The sequence below is a fragment of the Tenrec ecaudatus genome, chromosome 10 (genome assembly GCF_050624435.1).
Source record: "Tenrec ecaudatus isolate mTenEca1 chromosome 10, mTenEca1.hap1, whole genome shotgun sequence".
In the NCBI taxonomy this organism is placed as follows: Eukaryota; Metazoa; Chordata; class Mammalia; order Afrosoricida; family Tenrecidae; genus Tenrec; species Tenrec ecaudatus.
The window spans coordinates 150887107-150912043 of NC_134539.1; the positions used below are offsets into that span (position 1 = coordinate 150887107).

The following is a 24937-nucleotide window of genomic DNA, read 5'->3' on the forward strand; positions in this document are numbered from 1 at the left end:
GTCGCAATGAGTCAGCAGTGACTCGATGGCAGTGAGTTTGATTTGGGTTTTGGTGGGTTTCTGAGATGGTGACTGTTGACGGGAGTAAAAAGCTCCCTCGGAGCAGCTGACGGTTTCGAACTGCTGACCATGCGGATTGCAGCCCAACTCGGAACCACAACACCGGGGCTCCTCCCAAGCGTCTGCCAGTGTGGCTGAAAGCACATGCACATACATGCGTGTAGCACATACGTGAACACACATCACACTGCGCTGTGGTCGAAAACACATGTTCGCACACATGCACATACGTGCCCACACACACCAGCTGCAGATGTGGCCGTAAGTACATGCTGTGGCCTGGCTTCAGGTTGATCGGGGCTCCAAGCCACTAAGATTGGCCCTTAGGGACCTGTAGCCTGGGGAAACTTCTAGCTTGGTCATGTGTTTCCAGACAAGGTAGAGCTTCCTCCAGGAGGGGCGGGACAGGAGACCTCCACCTTTCCCCCAGAGCTTCTGACCCGCTAGGAGCAGGGTGGCCACGTGCCCCGCTCCTTCCTTTACGCTGCATGTGCAGTGAAGAGGAGACAGAAGCACAGCGAACATGCTGTTGGGGACAGCATTGACGTCAGGCAGCCTGGGCGTCCAGATGTGAAGCTCTGCTCTGGGTCCCTTTGGTTGCAAACGTCACTGGGTCCCTCCCAGCTCCCCTTGCCTGCCCCATGGTGAGGGACCCATCCTGCACACATGGACTACGGTGCACTGAGGTTGTTGGCAGGTGGAACCAGGAGCCCCAGGGCCAGACACTGCCCTGCACCTCCCAGTTTTCTTACGGCCATCGGGGCTGCCGCCTTGGTCCACTGATCCACGTCTGCCTCCTGAGGAACTACCAGCCGGGACGTACTTGTCCCAGAAGAGCTCGGTGGCGGCCAGCCAGGGGGTAGGGCAAGCCCTTGTTTCCAAGCAACCCAGCTAATTTAGCTTACCAAGATGCCCCCTCCCTAAGACCTTTGAAAGTTTTAACCAAATAAAGGCAAACAGAGGAGCTGGAACACATGGCTGCAGGGGACTCCGGGTAGACCAGGAACTGCAGGGGTTAGCTGGCCTTAAGACTCCAACCAGCCGGGCAGTGGCCCACTGGACTGCTGGCCTATAGGCCACTTGGTATGCGCCAAGCTTCCTTTCAAAAATAAAAACCCAATTTTCAAAAGGGGGACCTGAGCCTGTGCTTGGAACATCTGATCCCGTCGGTCAGTCTGGATTTATCTGCGCACACCTGCCATTCAGGCTGCATGGCTGTGCCCTGTGTCCTGAGCCAAGGTCACACCACCAAGGCACGCCACTCCTGTGAGCTCACAGGATGACACCTCATACTGGTCCCCCTCCTTCTCCACCGCCACCAAGCCCAGGCATCTCGGTTTCTCTCCTCCCCTCGCTCTGACTCATGGCTGTAGCCTGGTGACCCATCTTGGAGTTTGTGCCCGTCAAGCCTGACGGTCATGGAGTCAGGCACGGTGCCTGGCTACACAGTCCAAACCAACCAACCAAACTCAATGCTCACCGAACCTGCATGCCCTCCTGGAGCCCCTCTGGCTGGCCGGGAAGATGCCACTGTGCCACCCCCATCTTCTCTACTTCGTCAGCAGCTCCACATCGAGCTTGGGGCCCACCACTGGGAAGTGTGGCCCAAGCATCACCTACAACGGCTCGGGTGGCTCCCAGTTGGAGGCCAGCGCCAGGAACGTCCGTCTCTAGGCTGTGGGCATGCCCAATGACCACCCCCCCCCCCGCCAGGTGACATCCTTCTGCGGGGTTCTCCAGAGAGGGTGTGTTTGCACGACACAGGGGCCCTGGTCAGAAATACATGCTTCTGTTTGAAACGTTAGGATGGCTTCGGGACAGCCTAATGGAGCACTGGGCAAGCAGGGCCAAGTGCACCTGCTGTTGTGAGGTGCCATCCGTCAGCCCCTAATGCATGGCGGCTCCCCGGGTTCGGGGATGAAATGCTGCCTTGTCCTGGGCCGTCCCCGTGAATGCTGCCTGTCGGGCGTTGTGCTCCCCAGCGGTTTTCCCGGGCTTAGTGTTTGAAGCAAAGCACCAGGCCTTTCTTCTTAAAGGACGTGCACTGCAGGTGCAGAGCTGCCCCTTCACAGATGTAAAGCCTATCCTCCTGGGCTGACCCCGGAAAGACGGCCTCTGGACCCCGTCTCAGTCCAACAGGATATTGACTCGGGATACAGCAGGAAACTGTGGGACCAGGTAATGTCCACCCCACGGGGATGCCCCACCTCAGGGAAACCAGGCAGGCCCAGGTTCAAGGTCAGCCTCTGCCCTCTGTGCCTGCTTTCTGGTCTCGCTTGAAGGACCACAGCCAGGCTGTCTTCGTCTCTTAAAGCTCTCCCTTCTCATAAGCCTGGAGGTGGAAACAACAGCCAAACCCACTGCTGCAGAGACCCGTTCCGACTCGCGGAAGCCCCACAGGACAGGGTAGAACTGCTTCGCAGGGTTTCCCAGGTGTAAAAAAAATCTCTCCAGGAGCAGATGACCTCTTTCCTCTCAAGGGGAAGATGGTGGGTTTGAACCGCCAACCCTGTGGCTGCCAGCCCCGCACTCAATTCCAGGAGGCTAGAAGCCTAAGGGGGCGATCTTTCTTGGTGTAGTCCGGCTTCTAGAAGCTGCCAGGCATCCTTGGGCTTTTCCAGGCAACTGCCCTGTGAGTCTGTGTCCCCATGGTCTCTCCGCACGTGTGGCTCTGTGTCTTCTCTGCTCTGACTCAGGAGTGACTGGGCGTAGGGGCCACTCTACTCTCCTAGCACAGAGGGTTATGCAGTTCAAATCCACCACTGGCTCCAAGGGAGAAATATGAGGCTTTCTACTCCCCTAAAGAGTTATAGCCTCACCAACCCACAGGGGAAGTTCTGCCCTGTCCTGTGGGGTCGCTGTGAGTTGGAATCGACTCAATGACATTGAGAGTTGAGTTTGAGAAAGTTTTACAGTCTCAGAAACCCAGATGGGCAGTTCTACTCTGTTCTGCGGGGTGGCTATGAGTCAGCATGGACTCACCAGCCTAACAAAGGAAATCCCATTTCCAAACAGGCTCATATCTAGGTGGTAGAGGGGTGGGGATTTAAACACACACACATTTGGTGGTGGTGGTGGTGGTGTGTGTGTAGATAAAATTTAAGTTATAACACTTCTCCATGGAAGCCCGGGGGTTAGAGAAACCCCCAGAGCCAGGCTGGAGCGACGGGTGAGATCTGAGCTGGAGGCTCGCTGGCTTTGTGGCGGAGTCTTTGTCCGTGTTTCCCAGCAGCTCACGCAGAGCTGCCACCTGGCAAGGCTCCGGAGACCGGCAGGGAGGAGGTGGGGAATACAGACAGACCCCACCCCCCTTCTTGGGCGTGATGTGGTTATAAAGGCAGGCCTGGGGAGGAGCTGTGCTCCCAGGCACCAGATGGCAGCGTGGAGCTTGGCTGCTCAGAAAGGCCTCTAGGTGCCCATGGGTGGGAGGGAGGATGGCAAGGGGGGGGGTGGGGAAGATGCTCAGATTCTGCAGGACCCCAAGATTGATGTCTCTGTGCTTCCCCCTCCCATCACCACACTCGACACTCCCTGAGCATGAAGCAAGTGTTTGGGGACTGACTGGGGCCAATCTGTGGGTGAGACTGAGACCACTGTCCGCGGGAGGCGAGGGCAGCCAGACGTCTGGGCAGTCTCCACAACGCCCCGGCCCCGTGGTCGAACTTAACTCCCACAGCAAGGCTCCACAGATTTCCTCCGCTCCGACTTCAGGTGGGAAGGGAATGGCATGGAGAGGCAAAGTCACCAGCCACAGGTCAGAGCTTGTCCCCCTGAGACAAGTATTCCGCCTCCCACCTGGGCACCGCCCACTTGGGCACCACCCACCTCGATGCCAGCAGCCTCCAGCCCTGGCTTTGAAGCTGACTTTTTCAACACAGTTCGGAGTCACCTCTTTTGACTTATTGTTCTCATCCCTAAAATGGGGGCGGCTAAGCTGCCTACAGGCCCCGAGGCCAGGGCTAGCGTGGACTTGCTTTGTAAACATCGCTGCTGTGATTAGGTCTTGGGCTGAGGCCCAGATACACACATTCACACTTAGGGCTGGGTTTAGGAAAAGGCCTAGTGCTTGCCAGTTGGGCTGCTGAACAAGTCAGCAGTTCGAAACCACCAGCTGCTCCTCAGGAGAAATTTGAGGCCTTCTACCCCCATCCAGAGCTACAGTTTTGGAAACCTACAAGGGCAGCTCTAGCCTGTCCCTTAGGGTCCCCCTGCGAGTGGGAACCGACTCAATGGCAGGGAGATTTTGAGGGAGTGACCACCCAGCACTCCTCTGCTGATGACCATGCGAGCAGGGGGCGATCATGAAGCCCAAGGAAGGCAGGGTCAGCAATAGGCTTTCGAGCTCATTGGGCCTGTGGGCCCAGAGCAGGTTGAATGAGGAGAGGTCCTGGGTAGCCCCAACAGTTAACATTCTTGGCTGCTGAACAAAAGGTTGGAGGTTTGAGTCCACCCCAAAGTGCTTCAGAAGGCCTGGTGATCTCTGTCTGAAAAATCAGCTGCTGAGAATCTGATGGAGCCCAGCTCTTCTCTGGCACCAGGGGCTACCCTGACTCAGTGGCAGCTGGTTTGGGGGGACAGGCGGTCCTGGGGGAGGTATCTATTGAACACAGGTCCTTCTCAGAAGACAATAACTGACACGTGAAACTGTGATGGAAGATTCTGGAACAAGCAATGAGCCTGAGGCTCGTTCCCCTTCACCTACGAAGCAGGTCGGGTTAGAGACACCATTCCCCAAGGGACCTTGGTCAAGTTTATACCGGGACTGAACTCTGCAGACAGGGCCTCCATCAGGCAGCCTCAGTTCTCAGCCACTGGCCCCCTCTGTCTGTCACATCTAGCTGGTCCGCTTCACCAACAGTCACATCTGGCCGCCCACCCATCCTAGCCCCTTACCATCTCTTTACTCAGACAGACTCACTCACTCACTCACTCACCATTCACTCACATACTCACCCATTCACTCACACACTCACACACTCACACTAATTCACTCACTCATTCACACACTCACTCACCCTCACTCACTCACCATTCACTCACTTACCTACTCACTCATTCACTCACTCACTCACTCACCCATTCACTCACACACTCACCCACTCATTCATTCACACACTCACTCACCTTCACTCACTCACTCACCCACCCACTCACTCATTCACACACACTTACTCACTCACTCATTCATTCACTCACATACTCACACACTCACTCACTCATTCATTCATTCACACACTCACCCACTCATACTCACTCACTTATTTACTCACTCACCCCTTTACTCACACACTCTCACCCACTCATATACTCACTTACTCACTCACTCACTCGTTCATTCACACACTTACTCACCCCTTCACTCACTCACTCACTCACTCACTCACCCACTCACTCACCCATTCACTCACTCATTTACTCACACACTCACACACTCACATACTTACTCTCTCATTCACTCACTTACCCATTCACTCACTTACTCATTCACTCACCCACTCATTCACTCACTCACTACCCACCCACCCACCCACTCATTCACTCACTCACTCACCCACTCACTCATTTCCCACATGGAAGAAGCATACCAGCCTGTATGATCACAAGGTGTTGAAGGGATCAGGTATCAGGCATCAAAGAACAAAAAAATCAAATCATTGTCAATGAGGGGGAATACGGGGTGGGGACCCCAAATGCATCTGTAGGCAACTGGACATCCCCTTTCCTCTAATTCCTAAATGCTTCCCAACTCCCACCCTCCAACTATCATGATCCCAATTCTACCTTACAAGTCTGGCTAGACCAGAGGATGTACACTGGTACAGATAGGAACTGGAAACACAGGGAATCCAGGGCGGATGATCCTTTCCGGACCAGTGGTGAGAGAGGCAATACCAGGAGGGTGGGGTGGATAAGGGGAGCCGATCACAAGGATCTACATATAACCTCCTCCCTGGGGGACGGACAACAGAAAAGTAGGTGAAGGGAGACGTCGGACAGTGTAAGATATGACAAAATAATAATTTATAAATTATCAAGGGTTCATGAGGGAAGGGGGAGTAGAGAGGGAGAGGGAAAAATGAGGAGCTGATGCCAGGGACTTAAGTAGAGAGCAAATGTTTTGAGAATGATGAAGGAAATGAATGTACACATGTGCTTTATACAATTGATGTATGTATGGATTGTGATAAGAGTTGTATGAGTCCCTAATAAAATGATTTTTAAAATAATCAAGGTTTTCCTTGTAAAAATATGAAAAAACAAAAATGAAAGTGGAAAGCCTCGTCTTTTTCCTGAGGAGTGGCTGTTGGTTTTGAACTGCTGACCTTGTGGTCAGCAGCCTGATGTGTAACCATGACACCCGCCATTCTGAGACAGTTCTATTGCTGCAGAGCCAACTTGGGATTGCTAGAGCAATAGTCACGGCTACAGGACAGCCTGCAGGGACAGCCACACACCGGCTGCTGTGGCAGGGGTGGACGGCAGGCCCTCATTAGAGCAGCCCCCACGCCTCTGCCTGGGGAGGGGGTGTCTGCAGGAAGGACCTGTGTCTGTGGCCATTCTGCACAGCCCTGTGTCCCTCTGGTCATCAAAATGCCTGCTCTTTCCTGTGGAGCTGCTGACAAGAGGGCAACACATAACGGGCCCTTCGCCCTCCCAAGGGGTACTGGAATCTGCTTCCTCATTGAATGAAGGTTTAGGGGCACTGAACCACTTTTCTTAGAACTGAACAGAGATAAGGAATAAATAGCATTCTGGAAGAAGCATGCTTTCAAAGGTCAAGTCCACGTGCTTCTGGGCACAGTTTCCTCAGAGCTCTTTCTCGGAATGTGGAGTCTCCCTGCTCCCTCCCCCTCAGCTTTTCTGCTACTGGGCTTCCCCCACCTGACCCACCTGGCCTTGGTTGTCCATGCAGGCGCCCACTGCCAGGCCGGCGCCCAGCACCAAGGGCAGGTGAAACTTGCCAGGTTTCTATTTTTGTTTTTTTCCTCCACTCTCTCCAAGTTGATTGGCAAGATGCACTGTGGGGGGTGGGGGGTGGGGGAAGAGGGGCTGGTGTAGGGTACTTGCCAGATGAACTGGGGCTTGAGAACTCCCAGGTCACTTCCTGAGCACTAATTAGACAATGTTGTTGGGTTCTCTCAAGTCGGCTCTGCCCTGTGGGTAACAGAAGGATCCCAACCCAGCCCCGCCCTGCGTCAGAATCCTCCCGGTCTGTTTAGTCACATCTAGCTATGCAAAAATACCTTGGGCTAGGGAAAGCACAGATGCCCTTAATGGGCGACTCGTTGGGCTGCTACCACGAGGTCAGCAGTTCAAGCCTACCAGCTGCTTCTTGGGAGAAAGACGAGGCTTCCTACTTCTGTAAAGAGTTTTTGTCTCAGCCACCCACAGGGGCACTCCTGCCCTGTCCTATAAGGTCGCTCTGAGTTGGCGTGGGCATTGATTCAATAGCAGTGTCCAGTTTTGTTGTTGTCTGAGGTGCCAGGTGGGACAGTCCCTGGAGAAGGGACATCATGCATGTCAAGCCAAGGGTGAGAGAGAAGGAGGAACATCCCGGGCACGCCCTGCAGGATCCCCTGGGCTGCAGCAATGGCTCAAACACAGCTGGCTAGGGCAGCGCAGGGCTCGTTCTGTCATGCACAGGAGCGGGACGAGGAATGCCTATTAGCTTGGCTGGGGATGATCTTTTCTGGGCCCTCCCCCTCAGTTGAGGTTACCTGCCCGTGACTGGTGGTGGCCCCACGCCCATGGGAACAGAACGCTGCCTGACCTGGGCCATCCCGGGGGTCGGCTGTGGATCAGACCAATCAGATCCTCAGCATTTCCAATCACACTTCCCCAGAAGGTCCATTGTAACGTGTTCATTCGACATCAGCATGCCAGCCTCCAGCAAGGGAGGGATGATGCTCACGAAGTGCACTGCCCGAGAGCCAAACCAGGGGAAGGGGGGGGAGTGTCCCACATGGAAGGTGGGACCTCTACTAAAGAACCACGGGTGCCTGGCCCAACTCAGGCTGTGCCATCTGCTCTCCAGCCTGCTGAGTGCTGGGTTTCTCCCTGGCTTCTTTCTTCTCTAGCCGCGGTTACAATGTGTCCAACTGTCAGGTTACAATGTGTCCAACTGTCAGGTAACAATGTGTCCAACTGTCAGAGCCCACAGGAAGGATGAGGGAGGGAGGGCTGACAGCAAGCACATGCTGAGCACTGGGGGGGGGGGGCAGCGTAGCTGCTAATGATTTACGAGACGGGCAGCAAGGGGTCAGGGCCTGGACCCCTCCCCGAGCTGCAGTCTGACGGCGACGTCACCGCACCCCATCTGCAAACACAGGGGGAGCTCTGGTGGAGTCTCGCAGCGAGATGAGCTCATGGAAAGCTCTAGTCTCGGGTAGCGCTGTGGCCACAGATGCCTTCCCTCCTGCCTCCTCAGACAACTCGCCCACGGTCGGTGCCGGCACAAGCTTGGCATCCATCTTCCTAACTGTAAATAACCCCATTTCAAAGGCAAATGAACTCTCCGCCCTCCCACAGATGCGTCTTATTTTATATATTGCACCTCGCCTTCTCGCAGAGTTAAGAAAGGGTCCATGAGACCCGGATAAGCGCCACCCTCTACGAGAGCGGGGAGTCTTGGGACGGACTCTGGGGTATGGTTCACGGCTGGGAGAGGCTCGGCATATTCCTTGGCGACCAGCACACGCATGCAGCCACCTCCCCATCTCTCTCTGGGCACTTCTTCCTGGGAGAGGAGAAAGTGGGTTGAAAAGTCTAGCTGGTGGCAGATCCTAGAGAGGGGACTCTGGAACCAATGGTCCAGGGGCTGCTATGGACAAGGGCCTTTAAACCAACCTCTAAGCACAGCCCATATCCTGTTTCTTAAAATAAGAGTCCCGGGTGACAGGGGATGCAGGGGAGAGGGGTGGGTGACAGAGGGAAAGGGGATTTCAGGAATAACAAATGAAGGCGGGAGGGGGAAGGGAGCACTGTAACTGATTGTGATTGCCCAACTCATTCTCAAGATTTAACCATGGCAGGGCAGGGATATGTGTTCTAAAATTGATATAGTAATGACTGTACAATTCTCATTGATATGATCGATTTAATTTTATGATATGTAAATTATGTTCCCATAAAACGGTGTGTGTGTATGTATGCAGAGTCCTACAGTCTGCTGGCAGCTTGTGAGAGTTGGGTGCCACCGGATGATGGGTGGGGGCTCTGAAGCAGCTAGATCTCAGGGATTACTCTTGAAAGTAAAATGCTGCCTTCGATGACTGCTTCCTTCTTCCTCCCAGGCGAGGTGTTGAAGAACAACCCATCCTCCACCGAACGCAGTGTGGCTGTTACGCCATCTGGTGTCAACACTCGAAGGGGTGGAGTTTAGCCTGTCAATCAGGCCATAGCTTGATGACCTCATTTGGAGGCTCGAAGGAGATATACATAGCTTGCTGGAGGCCAGACACACTCTCTGTTTGTCTCCCTGTGAGATATTCCTGTGGACAAGCCATGTGGAGACACACTGATGGAGCCAGAGCCCTGGAGCTGGAGGAGCCACGTGGAGACCCATGCTAGCGTTGAGATGCTTCCACCACCACTGGATCCACAAGACTTTCCACCCACTGGCCTGTGATCTTCCTGCACTTAGTGTCATTACAGGTGTTTCATGAGTCTGAAGAGGACTTTATAGATTGGTATTGGACATATGGGCTAATATTAGACTTATGGACTTGATCTGGGATGTTTTCTCAATATTCAGTTGCTCTTGTATATAAAGCTCTTTCTTATACACATATGAGTGTCTATGAATTTGTTTCTCTAGTCCACCCAGATTAAGTCATGTTTTATTAGCAACCTACTCGGCTGTCTGAAGTCAGGTGTGGGAGGGTGGTGGGCAGCTGCAGCAGAGGTTCATACAGATGAACCTAGACCACCCCACTCAGCCATCCCTCCCCACTCTTCAAGGTGGGCTCTTTGGCAAGTCACCTGGTTTCCCTGAGCTACCGCTTCCTCTTCCACAAAAGCCTGGCCCTATGTCACCCGAGCTCCATTCTAACTGAAAAATCCTCTGGTGATGACGAGGAAACAGGTGGGACTCTGTTTCCCTCCTCTCCCCAGCAGAGCCTAGCTTCCTTCAGGCTTAGCCTCCACAGCTGGGCAGATGATGTGTTTTCGGGGCTGGAGGGCAGCACTGCCCATGTCTGTTGGACCTAATTAGTCAGTACGATGAGTCTAGCAGACGCTGGTAGATCCAAGAAACATACTTGGCCATAAACCACACTGGACGCAAAGTAAAGCTTTAGATCTATAGATTTATGAGACCACATCGCAATCAAGAGTTGGATTGGCCTGGCTCTCTGGCAGTACTAGGCTTTGGAGGGAGGGAATGCTGCTGACATCCAATTTACTGGACTCTGCATCAAACTCCCTTGTTCTGTTTCTTCCCCCGAGCCTGGCCTCAGTAGAAACAATACGGTATTTCCTTCGGTTACAAATAAGAAAAGAAACCCCAAATCTTATTAGGTTTGGAGACACCGTTACCTCCCAAGCTCATTTGGTTTATCCAGAGAGCCTGGCCGAGGGAAGACCAGCGGGTGGACTGCCAAGCTGGGCAGACTCTCCTTCGGTGCCCTTCCCCCAGTGTCAAGTTCCTAGATATGATGACTGCTATTTGAAAGTCAAGCAGACATAAAACGCTAAGGGGAAGTTGAACGCTACAGAATCAAAAGAGAGACCAGAGTTGGACATGGATGACTGCTTGTAAAGGTGCCTACATAAAGGACTACTCTCTGCCATTGAGTGGATTCCGGCTCCTGCTGACCCGATGGGCCAAGGTCTCCAAGACTGTAACTCATTAGGGAGCAGGAAGAATCGTCTCTCTGCCCCTGGTGGTTTCCCACTGCCAATCTGATGGCATGCAACCACTAGCCCCCCCAGGGCACACCCCAAAGGGTGATGTGTTTGCAAGCAATGTGGAAGCATTCGTTAATGAAGGCGGAGAGTGTAAAGGAAGGAAGTGGCGTGGTACTACAGACAAGAGACCTGCCTCTGAGCCTTTCTCTGCCGGTGGGGTCATCAGTCTCTTGAGCTATCAAGTGGGCATTCTAGGGTCACACTGGGGATTGAATTGTGTCCCTCCAAAACACATGTCCGCTGAGCTAGGTCATGGTTCTCAGTTTTATGTAATTATCTTCCATTTGGTGATCGTGTCAGGTAGCTAGATTTCGGGGGAGGCGGGGTGGTCCCTCCCATACCTGCAAAGGCCCCCATAAAGGAGGTTGGAAAGAAATGGGGCAACCATTGAACACCTATGGAGACTCCAAACGGAGCATGCACAGACACAAGGTCCCTAGGCCCAGCTAAAACCAATATCTTGGATTCTGTCACCTTAGGTACATCACCCAGGTAAGCCCAACTCAGCCAATGGGGTCAACCAATACCATCAACCATGACTCCCCAGCCAGAGGTTTGACATCTCCTGGCTGTAGGAGGGCCTTGCTCTCTTTTACCCTGCTCTGGTCTTGTGGCAGGTCAGAGGATGGGGGCACATGCGGGCTGACTGGACGTGCCTCCTTGGGCCCGCTCTGGGCCTGCTCAGGGCCCACATGCACTTGGGCTCATAGGCTCTTGCCCTCTTGCCCTCTCACGTCTTGTTCTTTTACCCTGCTCCTGGTCGGCGGCAGGTGGAGGGTGAGGGTCTCCCTCCCCCTCATGGGCACAGGAGTCCCCTCCAGGCCTACTTGGGGCCCATAGCCTTTTGGCCCCCATACTCGTAGCCTCTAGGGTTCTTGGGCTTCTGGCCTCCCGGGATCCACCCCCTCGCCCCGCATTCCCCATGTGTGGGTACTCTTTCCTACGTGGTTGTTTGTGCCCAGTGTGAACCCCAGCGCAGCTTCCATGCACCGTGGCAGGCTTTCCAGAAGTAGCGTGCAGCCCTTTGAGACGGTAAAACCCGAAACTTGTCCTGTCTTTCATCAAAACCCGCTTGGATCCACAGCGTGCCTCCGCGTGAATTCTTTCAGCGTGCGCAGCAAAGAACCCAGGTACACAACCCACTCCAGAAACCTAACCATCTGATGCAATTATCGCGTGTAATGGAAATCCTAACTTTATGATGTTCTCAACCTTCCTAATGCCATGACCCTTTAATACAGTTCCTCATGTTGTGATGACCTCATATGTGGGTGTATCTGCATGTGGGCAGACCTGCCTGGAGACGGATAGCGGAGTGGTGTCTCAGTTCCTAAGACCACGGGAAATATGGTTTAGGTGACCCCCGTGAAAGGGTCATTCGATGAAGTTAATGAGGCAGGACGCAGTTCATAGGATCGGGATGTACTCTGAGTTTACCTCTTTTAAGATATGGACAGATTAAACAACTGAGCAGACATCCGTGGTGCCCCAGAACCACCACGAAAGAGCAGGCAGTGCGGCTATGCCCATTGGATCCAGGGTCCCCGTGCGGAGAACCTCCGAGACCCAGAGGCCGATCCATGTCAGCACACCCAGAGCTCTCCAAGGAATGTTGCACCCACAGTGTTGAAAGGAGACAAGAACTTTCCCCCCAGAGCTGGTACCCAAGAATTTCTAATTCTCGCCTCCCAGATGACGAGGGACTAAATTCCTGTTCGTTGAAGCCATCCGCTTGCGTTACAGTAACACCTGGCAGGCAAATGAAAATCATCGCTAGTGTCCCTCTAATATGCTGAGCTTCACCGTTTTATGGTACATGGGTGGACGACCGCCGCAACAGATGAATACCCGCATCTGCTTCTCTAACTCCTGCCCTGCACCTGCGTGCACAAATAATTCTGACACAGTTTAAAGAGCACTGGACCAATCGCCAGAGGAAGGCGTCCTGCATGATACAGCGGAAGGCCAGCAGACCTGGGGAAGGCCCTGCACAAGATGGATTGGCACAGTGGCTGAACCATGGGCTCTGGCACGGCAGCGACTGTCAGGCTGGCATGAAGTTCTGATGTCAGTAGGAGACCAAGCCACTCCCGTCACTGAAGGTGACAGTGATGACCATGGGGTGAGGCTCGTTTCTGTGTACTCAGCAGCCTCCCTACTTTGGTTGGTTGGTGGCATCCCGTGCATGTTTCTTTGAGAAACGGCCGGCCTCCGTCCTCTGGAGCCAATGACCCTGTGGAAGAAGCCCCTTTCCAGCCCTTGGCTTGCCCTCTGCACTCTGACTCAGCCTCGTCCGATCGGATGTTTGTTTCTGGCATGGAATCTTGAACTGAATGACACGGGGGAAGAAAAAGGCGGCTACTCGGTCCTTCTGCTAGGCTGTTCCTTTGACGTCACTGCCCAGTGGCTCTCGCTCATGAGTCCAAATGCCAGGCTGCCTCACTCTCTTCTCCATCCACGTCTCCTGTGACTCTGTGACATGCCCCTTAGCTTGCTGAAGAACTACTTCGTGTGACTCGGTGAGCCAGAGCTGATGGCTGTTGCTTACTATCAAAGACTCCCCTAGAAAGTTACTCTCCACTCCACCTGGTGGGGCCTTCCTTTATACTTCCAAACTAGGAAAACTGAATTCATTTAAACTCGAAGACCAGACATTTCTCTTGTGTGGGTTACCATTTCCTCTAATTAGAATAAGCAGAGCTTTATGGCCCGTTCTGCAGCTGAGGCTTAATTGTCCGCAATTGTAGACCGAACTGGACTAACGTAATAAACTGGCCTGGTTCTTTATCATGCCGGGTCTGAATTAAGGTGGGCCATGTTCAAGGGCCAGCCCCTGGGACTGGTCATGGAGATCACGGGCGTCCTGTGGAATTTGTGGCACCATGGAATCCAACAAACATGGCCCAGAGAGAAGGGCAGATGTCAATCACACTCAGCCTAGTGTCCGCCATGGCACTTTCCAGAGTGTGGCTGGGGAGAAAGCCGCATGCAGCGCACAAGCAGAAGGGGGCCCGCTTCTCTTAAGGGGTGTGCGGCTGCACTGGGACCCTCGGCTGCTGAAACTCTACTCCAGCAAAAAGTCACCGTGTCAGCGTGTCCACGTATGTGGATGCCCCGTGATCTCAGCTGGGAAGATTCCCTTAGGGACGTTACACCCGGGTCTTCAAAGACCCAGGTCCGTAATCCAGCTATCTGCCACGACTGTGTGCCGAGAAAAGCTTCCCAGGACAAGGGACGGTGGAGAGTGGAGTTTGGCCTCCACGACCGTGCTCTGTGGAGTTCTGGGATGGTGCAAACGGTTAGGCACTGGACTCACGCAAGGTTGCCAGTTCAAACCCACCCCGAGACACCTTGGAACAAAGGGAGGAGATATGCTGCCGAGAGGCCTCCGCCTTGAAAATTCTCTGGGGAGCACGTCGACGTCGACTCCGAACACAGGGGTCACCAGGAGCTGCAGTGGGCTGGTGGGCAGTTGACAACATCAACGTGGCTGGTCCACAAAGCAGACTTGACTTTGGGGATCCTGATTCGTGGGGAGCGTAGGATGTTCCAACAGAGACATGAACGACTAGCCCACTTTAACCATTGGAGGGCATCAGAGAGTCGTATTATTATTGCTATTATTTTTCATGCCTTAACTATTTCTCGTTAGTTCTTTCTTCCCACCCTCCTCTCTCTGCCAGATCAGGCGGGGGAGGGGTGGGAATTAGCCAGGGAGAAGTACACTCAAACGCCCTTCCTTAATGAAAAGCAAAACGTTTGGAAAGCGATGGTGCCAGCACTCCGAAAACCATTAACGGTGATCCACTAGCACGGAGCTAGCGGATTAAGGAACGTGACGGGAGGTAAGGCTGTGTCCCAGGCTGGCGGGAACGTGACTCAGATGGCCAACATGTCTATCCATCATGGCTGGGGGCGCAAAATCCTCTCACTTCCAGGTGGTCACATACAGAGATGGGCTCACAGGACATGCTCCCAAGGTCCCCCAGGTGGCAACAGCACAGCTGGGAAAGCTGTCATCCCAGACTAACACTCAGGGTGCTTAAAGGATTTTAGAGAAGCAGTCAATTAAATAATGATTTCCTGGTAGTGGAGATTAGATTTCATACACCGCAGCTCAGGCCCAAGCTTCAGGAGGGATATAGAAAGAACAGAGTTCTTCTTCTGCAGTAAAATGAACTTATTCCACCAGAGCCGCTAGGAGCACGGCAGCAGGATGAAACCACGCCTGGCCCCACACCATCCTGTCCATCGGAGAGGTTAATTGGATAATCACTTGCTTGTACTCCTATCACGTGATCTTTAAAAGCAGGTTAAACATCATGTCTGTTTTGTCTTCCCTGTAGGGGGGACTCTGAAAACGACACCAGGCTTGGTCACATCGAAGAGCAGGGGAAAGAGGAGGTGGATCGACTGTGCCTATAACATGACAGCATTTGTGAAGATGGCCCGAGACCAGGCGGTGTGGGAGGATCACACGCTGTCCAGTCGGCTCTGACTCACAGCGACCCGATGCAGAGCGGGAGGAGAATCAGCCATCCTCACGAGTGCTGTGCAGTTCAGACCCATCGAGGCCGCCACTTTCAGAGAGCAGACACATGGCATTTGTGGCGAGGGGAAACGCAAGGCCCCGTACAGGTGACGTCTTGTCTTGCACAACACGATCAGGGCAGTGCACATGAGGGAAGGAGCATGTCTGGTAAACGCTCCAACACAGACGATTCGGCAGCAGTCGTCACCACCGAGCAGTAGGTGGGTGGATGCACAGGCGACCTGCGCCCATCTGAGTATGTAGGAAAACACGTGCGGGCTTGGGGGTTAGTGATTTTAACTCTGGGAGGAGGTCTGTTCCAGACCTGACAGGGGACTCAGTCATTTCTTGGCTGTCCCACCGGTCTCTAACCAACCCGTAAGCCTGGTCTCTTGGATCAATCAGCATTTCCCCCTCCTGTATTCGAGAACCTTCATGTGGGGCCAGGGAGCAACAGGTCTGAGCAATAAAACCCAGACCAACACGGCTGTTTCTGACGACATGGGAAGGTGCCCACAGATAGGAGAGTCCTGCTTCTTGACTTGGGCTCCAGCTCGGCTGTGTGTTAAAAGAGGCACACAGAGAGAACGGAAGACCAGTTCTTTCCTCCCAGCTGCCAGAGCGAAAACCCCCCACGCGTCAGTCCAGTGACCTCAAGAAACAGCAAAGGAAAGTGTGGCTTGGTTTCCTTGACAACCCCATCTTCACTCAAGGCACTGTCACCTGTCTCTAAGCAACAGGGCCACTCTTCCGCATGGCTGTTAGGGGCCCGTTGGCCAGCGGACTCAGAGCGAACTGAATGCACCACCAAGGGGAACATCGCCTGGTCCTGGGCCATCCTCACCAGGGGGAGCGCTTTACTGGGAAATAACCCCCCCTCCCCCCGCAATGGAGCCCCCAATGACCTGCTGTGCTAAGGTGATGCTGGCTCACAGAGGCCCTCTAGAGGAGCCTGGAGGCATAGTGGTTACGCATTGGGCTGCTAACTGCAATGTCAGCAGTTCAAAGCCGCCAGCCGCTTCTTGGGAGAAAGGTTTCTACTCCCATAAAGAGTGACAGTCTCGGACCCCCCAGGGGCCACTGTATCTTGTCCTGTAGGGTCGCCGTGAGTCAGAAGGGATTTGGGGTGGGTGTGGGGTACAGGGTTTCTGAGGCTGCACATCTTGGTAGGAAGAGACAGTCTCATTTTCCTCCCATGGATCGGCTGGTGGGTTGTAACAGCAGAACCGGTGGTCAGCAGCCCAAGGCAGAGTAACTGGCACTTTTCTGAGAGGGCCATGGGGAGGAGGGGACAGTGCATGGCCCCTGAGCATCCTCGCGTGAAGACGGACAGCCTCTCTGTTTCGGGTCGTTGTGAGTTGGAGCTGACTTGATGCTGGTCTCCTACCTCCAGCTGGAGCACTGACCCCCAGCTGCAGACCCTCACCCCCCCCCCACTGCGATGACGCCACACTGCGGCGCTGAGGGGTCTCAGGATACCGCCTGGCTTCTCCCACACCCCCTGCCGCAGCAGGGGGGTTTCTTCCCACTCCTGGGGGCCCTGAGTGTGGAGCCCAACTGCGCCATATAGGGGTTCAGGACTGGGGACGTGGGGATGCATATCGCCAGGCCTTTCCTCCGAGGCCACTCAGGGTGGGTTTGAACCATCCACCTTTTGCCCAGTGGTCAACCATTTAGCCCTGTGTGTCCCTTGGTGAGGGTGGAGCACTCCAAAGTGGAAAGAGGAGTGCGTGGGTTCAGTTCTGACTCAACCTGTGCACTGCAGAGTGGACCGTGGCCACCTAGGGTCTTCTAGGGTGGTGACCTGCCTGGAGCAGATCACCAGGCCTTGCTCCTATGGTGCTTCTGGGTATGTGGGCATCACCCATCTGTTGACACAAGTCATCAAGCACTTAACCAAAGGAGACCAGACGCCCTGCTTTTGGCAGGGCAGTCCCAATTGTTATCAATTTTTTCCCACGTCCGGTGGCGTTTTAAAAGTCCCGATTTTTGGAAAGAATGCACGACAAGCTAGGGTATGCGGTTTTCGGCTGCCATGTGGCTATGTTGCCAGGATATGAGTTTTATCAATGGTGTCCGGCTTTACCAATGTTAAAATCTGGTCACCTTAACTTAACCCCATGGACTGCCCATGGCCCCTGCAGTGTGAAAATGAGGAGGGGCTTCCAGGACAGGGTGGGTGCAGGGAGGAAAGCATGCCTGCCGGCTGGCAGCACCCTTGCAGACAAAAAGCGGTGTCCCGAAAGAGGCACCTGATGAAAAGCAGGTGAGGGGCTGCGTCTTGCTGTACTGATATTCAGGAAGATCTCCTTTGGCACCTGTAGACAGGAGGCGGGGAGTGTTCCATCAGCGTGAGTGCCCCCAATCTCTTCTCTAGCATCTTCCGCGCCGGGAGGAATTTGAGAACGGACGAAATGAACTAACTAACAAACAAAAAACAAGCAATGACGGTGCTGAACTTTAATCACAGCCAGAGAAGGGGGCTGACGGGTGCCAAGCTGGGCACGCTGACGGAAATGGAATCTGGAAGCAGCAGGCGCTGGCAAGACGCGTTTCACTCTGCCGCATCCCATAATCAGCAGAACTGCTATTTACCCAGGACCTGCTCTTCCCGGGCCTGCTCTGGCCTGTGCCCAGCTGTATCCTCAGCTCACCTGCTCAGGAGGAAGGGGGGCGGTGAGACAGGGGTGCGGGGAGACGGCCGGGGGCTCTCGGCTTGCTCCCTGCAATCGGGAAGCACCACCCGCAGCTGTGGCCTGACATAGGGTCGGAGCCGGCTCTTTCCCAACAAGATGGCAATTTCTCCTTATTCTCCCTCTCCCGCAGAGTGAGCTCGGCGGTGAGGCATTTGCCTCCTCTAAACTGCTGTCACTCAAAGGGTGTCTCCCAGCTTCGAGTCTCTGCCGGCTTGGAGCTAGCTCCTAATTAAAATCCCCGGAGTCCATCAGCAGCGCAGATCTACAGATTTGAGATTTCTCTGCTGATGGCTGCTCTCCAGATCAAGTTCCCAGGCCTCATCTGAGCTCCATTTACAACAAGCTTGAAGCTGAGGACCTATTTAATGGGCTACAAAGCTGAGGGTGAAGCTTCAGGCCGCTATACGGCTATTTGGATGGGCTGTGGAGATTCGCTGCTTCAGGAGGGCTACTGCTTGAGTTCTGGCTCACGGCCGTCCCCTAGGAGTTGGTGCAGACACGTGCCCCAGAGTGCTTTCCACGGCCACTTCCTTCAGGAGTGGACTTCCAGGCATTTACTCAGGCACATTTGGGACACTGATCTCCAACCTTCCTGTTAGCAGCTAAGAGGGTAACTCGCTTGATCACCAAGAACAAGAATAATTGGTGCAGGGAGATTAATTGGTCTTGAATGTAACTCCCAAACCAGACCAGCTGCCACCAAGTTGATTGCTACTCGTAGTGACCCTACAGGACAGGGTAGACCTGCCCCTCTGGGTTTAGAAGATTGTAACTCTTTACGGGAGTAGAAAGCCTCAGCTTTCTCTAGGAGCAGCTGGTGGGCTCGAACGGCTGACTCTGCTGTTAGCAGCTCAATGCGCTATCCACAATGCCACCAGAGCCAGACATCAGGTGTGTGCTCATTTTAAATAAAGCTCCTTAAAACTAAGGAGGAGGCAGAGGAAGAAATATGCAAAGTACCTTGTGCAGCGAGACACGTTTGGGGGACTTGATCAGAGACAAAAAGGAAATGAGAGCAAACGGCTGGGCAGTCCCAATAGAATAGATACTGAAGGGCCTGCCCCGCCCGCGCAGGCGCAAAGTCACCCGCTCTGGCCACACCCCCGAGGAGGAGCAGGCACCACCCCTGAGGTCAGGTCACTCCAGAAAACACAGGCTAAGGGCCAGTTCATTCACTTGGGAGCCAAGCCAGCGGAGGCAAGCCTACAGTTAGAAATGGCAGGGAAATCTTCGTGCTAGTGGGCGCTCGGGTCCAGCCAGGGCCTCTCTCCACGGGCTGGACGTGCAGGCCGTCCCCTCTAACTCGCTACCAAGAACCACCTCTCTGCTGCTTTTCTTTCCCCAGCCGCAAGCTGAACTCATCCCCTGGGTTTCCGCCTGGTCGCCATGTCAACGGGAAGATGGCGCCACAGGCAGCTAAGATGTGTAAGTCAAGCGCTGACACATTGGTGCTAAGTGGGGTGCCATGGCTGCCAGTGGCCAGCCACCCAGAAGAGACATAAAGAACAGAGGGTGGCAGAGGGGGGTCAGGGGCCAGGTCCCGCCCTGCAGTGCAGGCCGAGGAAGGAGAAGAACCCCCGAATTCCGATTTCAGGCTTAATCTTGGGTTAATTGCTATTTGCAGAACACAGTTAACTGGATTTTCAACTCCATACCCTAACAGCTACCGGGGGGAATGGAGACAAAATAGAATAAACAGGGCCTTATTAAATACATAATTAACATGCACTGAAATTAGCATCTATGAATAGATATGAGGTGAGGCTTTTCGGCCTCGCAAGGCACATGTTATCAATGGATTAGACCCATCGGCCCGTGGGACTTCCTGAAGGCAGAAGTGGGGGAGGGAGACTGGGCAACAGGTGAGCTGGGTGCTGAATGGGCCACCTCCTTAGCAAAGGTGCCTACGTGTTTTTAGAACAGCGTGCGGCGCTCATTTCTTTGTGCTTTGCAGATATTATGTATTTTCTATGCATGGATGGTCGGTGGCAACCCTGCGTCCAGCAAGCAGGTGGACATCGAAGCAAGCACTTTGAGCCGCAGGCTGCACTCTGGCCCTTCCCACATTATGTCCAACCCTTTCATTCTGCTGTGACACTGTAGGGAGTCCTGGGGGCGTCGTGGTTGGGTTGCGCTGCTAACCGCAAAGTCAGCAGTTCAAAACCACCAACCGCTCCTTAGAAGCAACTTTCTACTCCCATAAAGAGTGACATCCTCAGAAACCACAGGGGTAGTTCTACCCTCACCGATTGGGGCCACCGTGAGTTGGACTGGGCTCAATGGCAGTGTGTTTTTGTTACGACACCCAGTCACTGCCACTGAGTTGCTTCCGACTCGGAGAGCCCGCCCCGGGATGGGCTAGATCTGTTCCTCGCCCTTCCTGAGGCTGTAAACGGATTGCTGTATCTCTGTCCCGCAGAGAAGCCGGTGGGTCTAAACTCCTGACCTCATGGTTCATAACCTGCTACACCCCGAGAGTGCCCCCCAGTTCTGAAAAGCCACACTCACGCTGTGTCCTTGGCTAATAGCTACCTGGTCACTAAGGCACTGGAAGCTTCCAGTCCTAATCGGGGCAAGTATGCAAAGGCTCTGACTTCCCTTCTCTTCCTCCAAATGGGTGGGAGAGGCGCTGCCAAGCCGAGCCCGGCTTTCCCACTGAGGGCAGACTCCACTGGGGGGATGTGGTGGTGGCTGGCTTGGTGTGAAGGCCCGGACGCCTGGGGTAGCCGGCGAGGTGAGTGAGTCGGTGGCAGGAGGGGGACAGCGAATGGCAAAGCGCCCTGTCACTTTTCGTCTGGGTTCGTGCAGGGCTCCCGGAGTTACGACTCCGGCCTTGGGGACTTCCTGCCATTTCCCAGGCTCAGCCCCGACCGCGTAATTGGGGCACGTGCTGGCAGCTTCGGCTCCGGTACACAGCCAGGAGGGACGCGGTGCACTGAGCAGAATGTCACCAAGTACAGGAGGCTGTGCTAATTATAATGTCAGCTTCCCTCGGAGGCAGAGATAATTAAAGGAGAACATTACAGTGTTTCCAAACTCCTGGAGTAAATGAGAAACGTCTTCAGATGTAACCTGCTGGAGAGGGAATTGAAAGGAGAGGAGCTATTCCCAGCCAAGGGCTACCGAGCCGGGTGGTCTTTGATGATCAAAAAACCCAGGCGGGAATCAAGTGAGAAGGAGAGCGCTAGGACGTGGGAAGAGGTAGAGGTGGGAGGGGATGCGGAGGTTTCGGGTCGTGGTGTGTCCTAAGGGGCCCTGGCAGCTGAATGAGTAACGAGTTGTGCTGGGACCTGCACGACCAGTGGTTCGAATCTACCAGACGCTCCTCGGGAGAAAGATGAGGCTGCCTGCTCCCGTAAAGATGGGCACCCGCAGACAGCCTATAGAAGGAGGTGTCTCCGACTGGAAGCGACCTGGTGGTAGTGGGTTTGGTGTCTCGGTCACAGTGTTGTTGCTGTTGTGAGCTGTCATCCCAGGCAGCCTTCCACTCCCGGGGCTGCATGGAAATACCAGCGGGCCCTGTGCCAGCCCCGCCCAGGGCTGAGCTTTGATCAGTGCAGCCTCAGGATCCATGCAGTTTTGACTGGCTGGCTTCCTGAAGGAGAGCCCCAGTCCAATCCTCCTAATCTGTCTTCATCTGCAAGCTTTGGCAAAATCCTGTTTGGGACCCAAGCCATGCATGCACGGGCCTCCACTGCACCTGAGGTGCCCGGGCCAGGAGTCAAACCTGGATCTCTTGCACTAAAGACAAGAATTCTTCCACTCACCCATCAGTGCCCTCATATCAACCAGCCCATCGCCATCGAGCCAACGCGGGCTCTCGGGGCCCTGAGGGGCAGAAGACCAGTGACCCTCAGGGGTTCCAAGGACTGCCGGCTCTCCCTTCCACGGAGCCGCTGGTGGTTTTGAACCGCCTCAATCACTTGCCAGCAGACTCCCCAGGGCCCTCTCAGGTACCATGGCCTGCTCCCCGCCATAGATCACACAGTGAACGGCCAGGCCTGTGGCCAGTGCTGTCGGGCAAGGCGGGCAGTGAATAAGGAAGACCGCGCAGGAATGGAGGCGCTGGAGTCAGGGTGCTGATAAGAATGGTGAAGTACACGGCACTGACCAGAGACCAGAAGGATGAGCAAATCTGTCTAGGGGGGAAAGCAAAAGCCCAAGTGACCACGGAGGTGCGCAGTTCAAAGGTGACTTGTGCAGGTGTCCATTCAGAGCATCAGCGCAGGGCACTCCACACGCCGTGGACGCCAGGAAAAGGGACAGACCTGTCTGGGAACCCGTCCAACCACAAGGCTCCCGTAAAGCGAGGATGATGAGACCTCACCTCCCACATGCTGGACACGTGATCTAAAGAGACCAGTCCCTGGAGAAGGGCATCATGCTTGATAAAGGGCAGGGGCAGGGGCAAAGGGGAGAGCCCGTGACAAGAGGGGTTGACACACAGGGGCTGCAACAACGGGGCTCCAGTGTGGTGAAGACAGTGTGTGCAGAACGGGGCAGTGTTTCAACCCGCAGTTCACGGGGTCACGTTGAGTCAGAACCGACTGGACAGCACCGAACCACAGCCCACATTTAATAGCGAATGCTGGGGTTGTTACATACTCTAAGGACAATTTGAGGATTCAGTGTGAAGGGGTGGAGTCTGGCCTGTCAATCAGATCATAGCCAGTGAGGCCTCTGTGTGGGCATGGCCTTCTCCTGAGGATTCTGGGAACTCCTGCATTTGAGAGCCCCAGTCTCTCTTTCTTTCTGTTCACTCCCTGCAAGACATCCCTGTGGAGATGACATATGGAGAGAGGCTGATGGAGGCAGAACGCTGGAGCCAGAGAAGCCATGTGGAGACCCCTGCCAGCACTGAGATGATTACAACGCCATTGGATCCACAAGGCTTCCCACCCACTGGCCCGTGATCTTCCCGCCTTTGGCATCATTGCATGTGTTTTGCGAGTCTGAAGAGGACTTTATAGATTGAGCTCAGACTTAATGGACTTGATCTGGACTGGGCTGGGATGTTTTCTCAATATTCCGCTGCTCTTGAATATAAAGCTCTTTCTTATACACATGAGTGTCTATGGATTTGTTTAGCTGGTCTACCTGGACTAACGCAGATGGCATAGTGGCCCTGGGCTCCATTTTACAGATGGGAAACTGAGATTCCTAGGAGCTTACCCTGCCATCACTCAGCCCCAGTCATCCTGACTCCAAAGCTTGTGTTGTCCCATCTCTCCATGGTAGCACCCTTGGGTGGTCCCAGGATTGATGACCCCCGAAGGTAAGGCCTAGACGTACCAGAAAACAAGGGCACTTAGCAGTAGAGGCAGTAGGTCTGCAGGCACTTTATGGGTGCTTGTTCCACGTGGGTCTGGAAGCACCCCAGAAGCAGGCTCTGTGTTTGGCAACAACTTCCAGTCCAGGTGTCCCAGCCCAAGCCTCCTTGTGGACCCATATCCCTCCATCCTGAGTGCTTATCACACCAACCCACCACAGGCCCACAGATGCTCAACACAAGCCCACGGTGGCACGCTCAACATCAGGTTCCTGTGCCAGCTTTGAGACCCTTTGTGATGGACGCAGGAGCCCATGGGGCCAGAGGAGAACTGGAGGCAAGAAATCGGGGCCAGCCCTGCCATTGGCTGGGGCTTGAGCTTTGAGCTTCACTGAGAAGTTGGTTTCGAAAATGCAAAGCAGGGATGCAAAACTCCCACGAACACGTACTAGCGTCTCTGGAGAATGGCTCTGGCCGGAGGCATTACCGTAGCTTATGGTCACCCATGATGGGCGGCTTGCTGGTGTACGAAGCTTGCTTGTTGGCTGAGCCTGGGGGTGCTGAGAGCACCCCCTCCTTGTCTGGAAGCTGAGTCACAGGGAACAGAAGCTGGGCCTCCATGCTTGTCCCAGAAGGGTCCCCAGCTAACAATGGATTTTCTACCCAGCTCTTGTCCCAGGAGAGGAAGCGTCAATATATCCATCTTCACAGCGGCCATGGCTCTGGTCCGGTTCTCAGTGCTGCCCTCGCCAAGCTGCCAGGGTGGAACTTGGAGGCCACAGCAGAGTACTTGGAAGACCAATGCTAGCAGAGTCACCCCCCCTCCAGCCCCGCCCCGCAGGTGGCCTTTCCCAGGAACCCAACAAGATGGCCCAACAGAGACGGACAAACAGCATGGTTCCTAGGCAAACGGAATGATGACGTCAAAGACTTACAGTCAGAGGGAAACAACTGCAAAGAAACCACCTCCCATCCACATGGAGGTGAAAACTGGTCTTAATCCCATCACCAGGCCAAATGAAATGCTACCCATCTTTTCCAGTGTATGGATTTGTGTTTTCTCCCCTGAAACAAATCACTTCTGATTAGGAGTTCCTGGAGCGCCTCGCTAGCTGTGTGGTCTCTTAGGAACTGTCAGGAGACATGAGTCAACCCATGGAAACCACAGGCCGTGCTGTCCTGGAGGCGTGGGCCTTTGTGTGGGCCCCGGCTCTTAGTGTCACGGCTCACGGCGACAAGCCACTGAACCAGCTCCACCCCCAGTCTGCAGCCTATCTTCCTAGGGGACTTTTATGAGACACTGCAGGCTGTCAAGAAAGACCTCGACATGTCAAGTGACCCCTTTAGGCCACGTAGAAAGAGAATGAGGGGCAGCAAGTTCCCAGGGTCCCCGGCTTTCTGAGAGACAGGGCACAGACAGTTGGCTAACAAAGCATGCGGGCCATCCCAGGCTCACAAGTATGTTCCGCCCAC

The 24937-nt window shown here is 54.4% G+C and overlaps 1 protein-coding gene across 6 annotated transcripts in view; it reads right to left on the reverse strand.

Moving 5' to 3' along the window:
* SLC39A11 (solute carrier family 39 member 11) overlaps window positions 1-24937 on the reverse strand; it is a 282444-nt gene that overhangs the window by 60603 nt on the left and 196904 nt on the right. Inside the window, exon 7 of one of the 6 annotated variants that reach the window (XM_075562159.1) lies at window positions 17580-17817. The exons of the other annotated variants lie outside the window; for them this stretch is intronic. Coding sequence (XP_075418274.1) covers window positions 17612-17817 — 206 coding nt within the window. The 3' untranslated portion in view covers window positions 17580-17611. Of the gene's footprint in view, window positions 1-17579; window positions 17818-24937 lie in introns of those variants that run through there. 6 annotated transcript variants of the gene reach the window in all.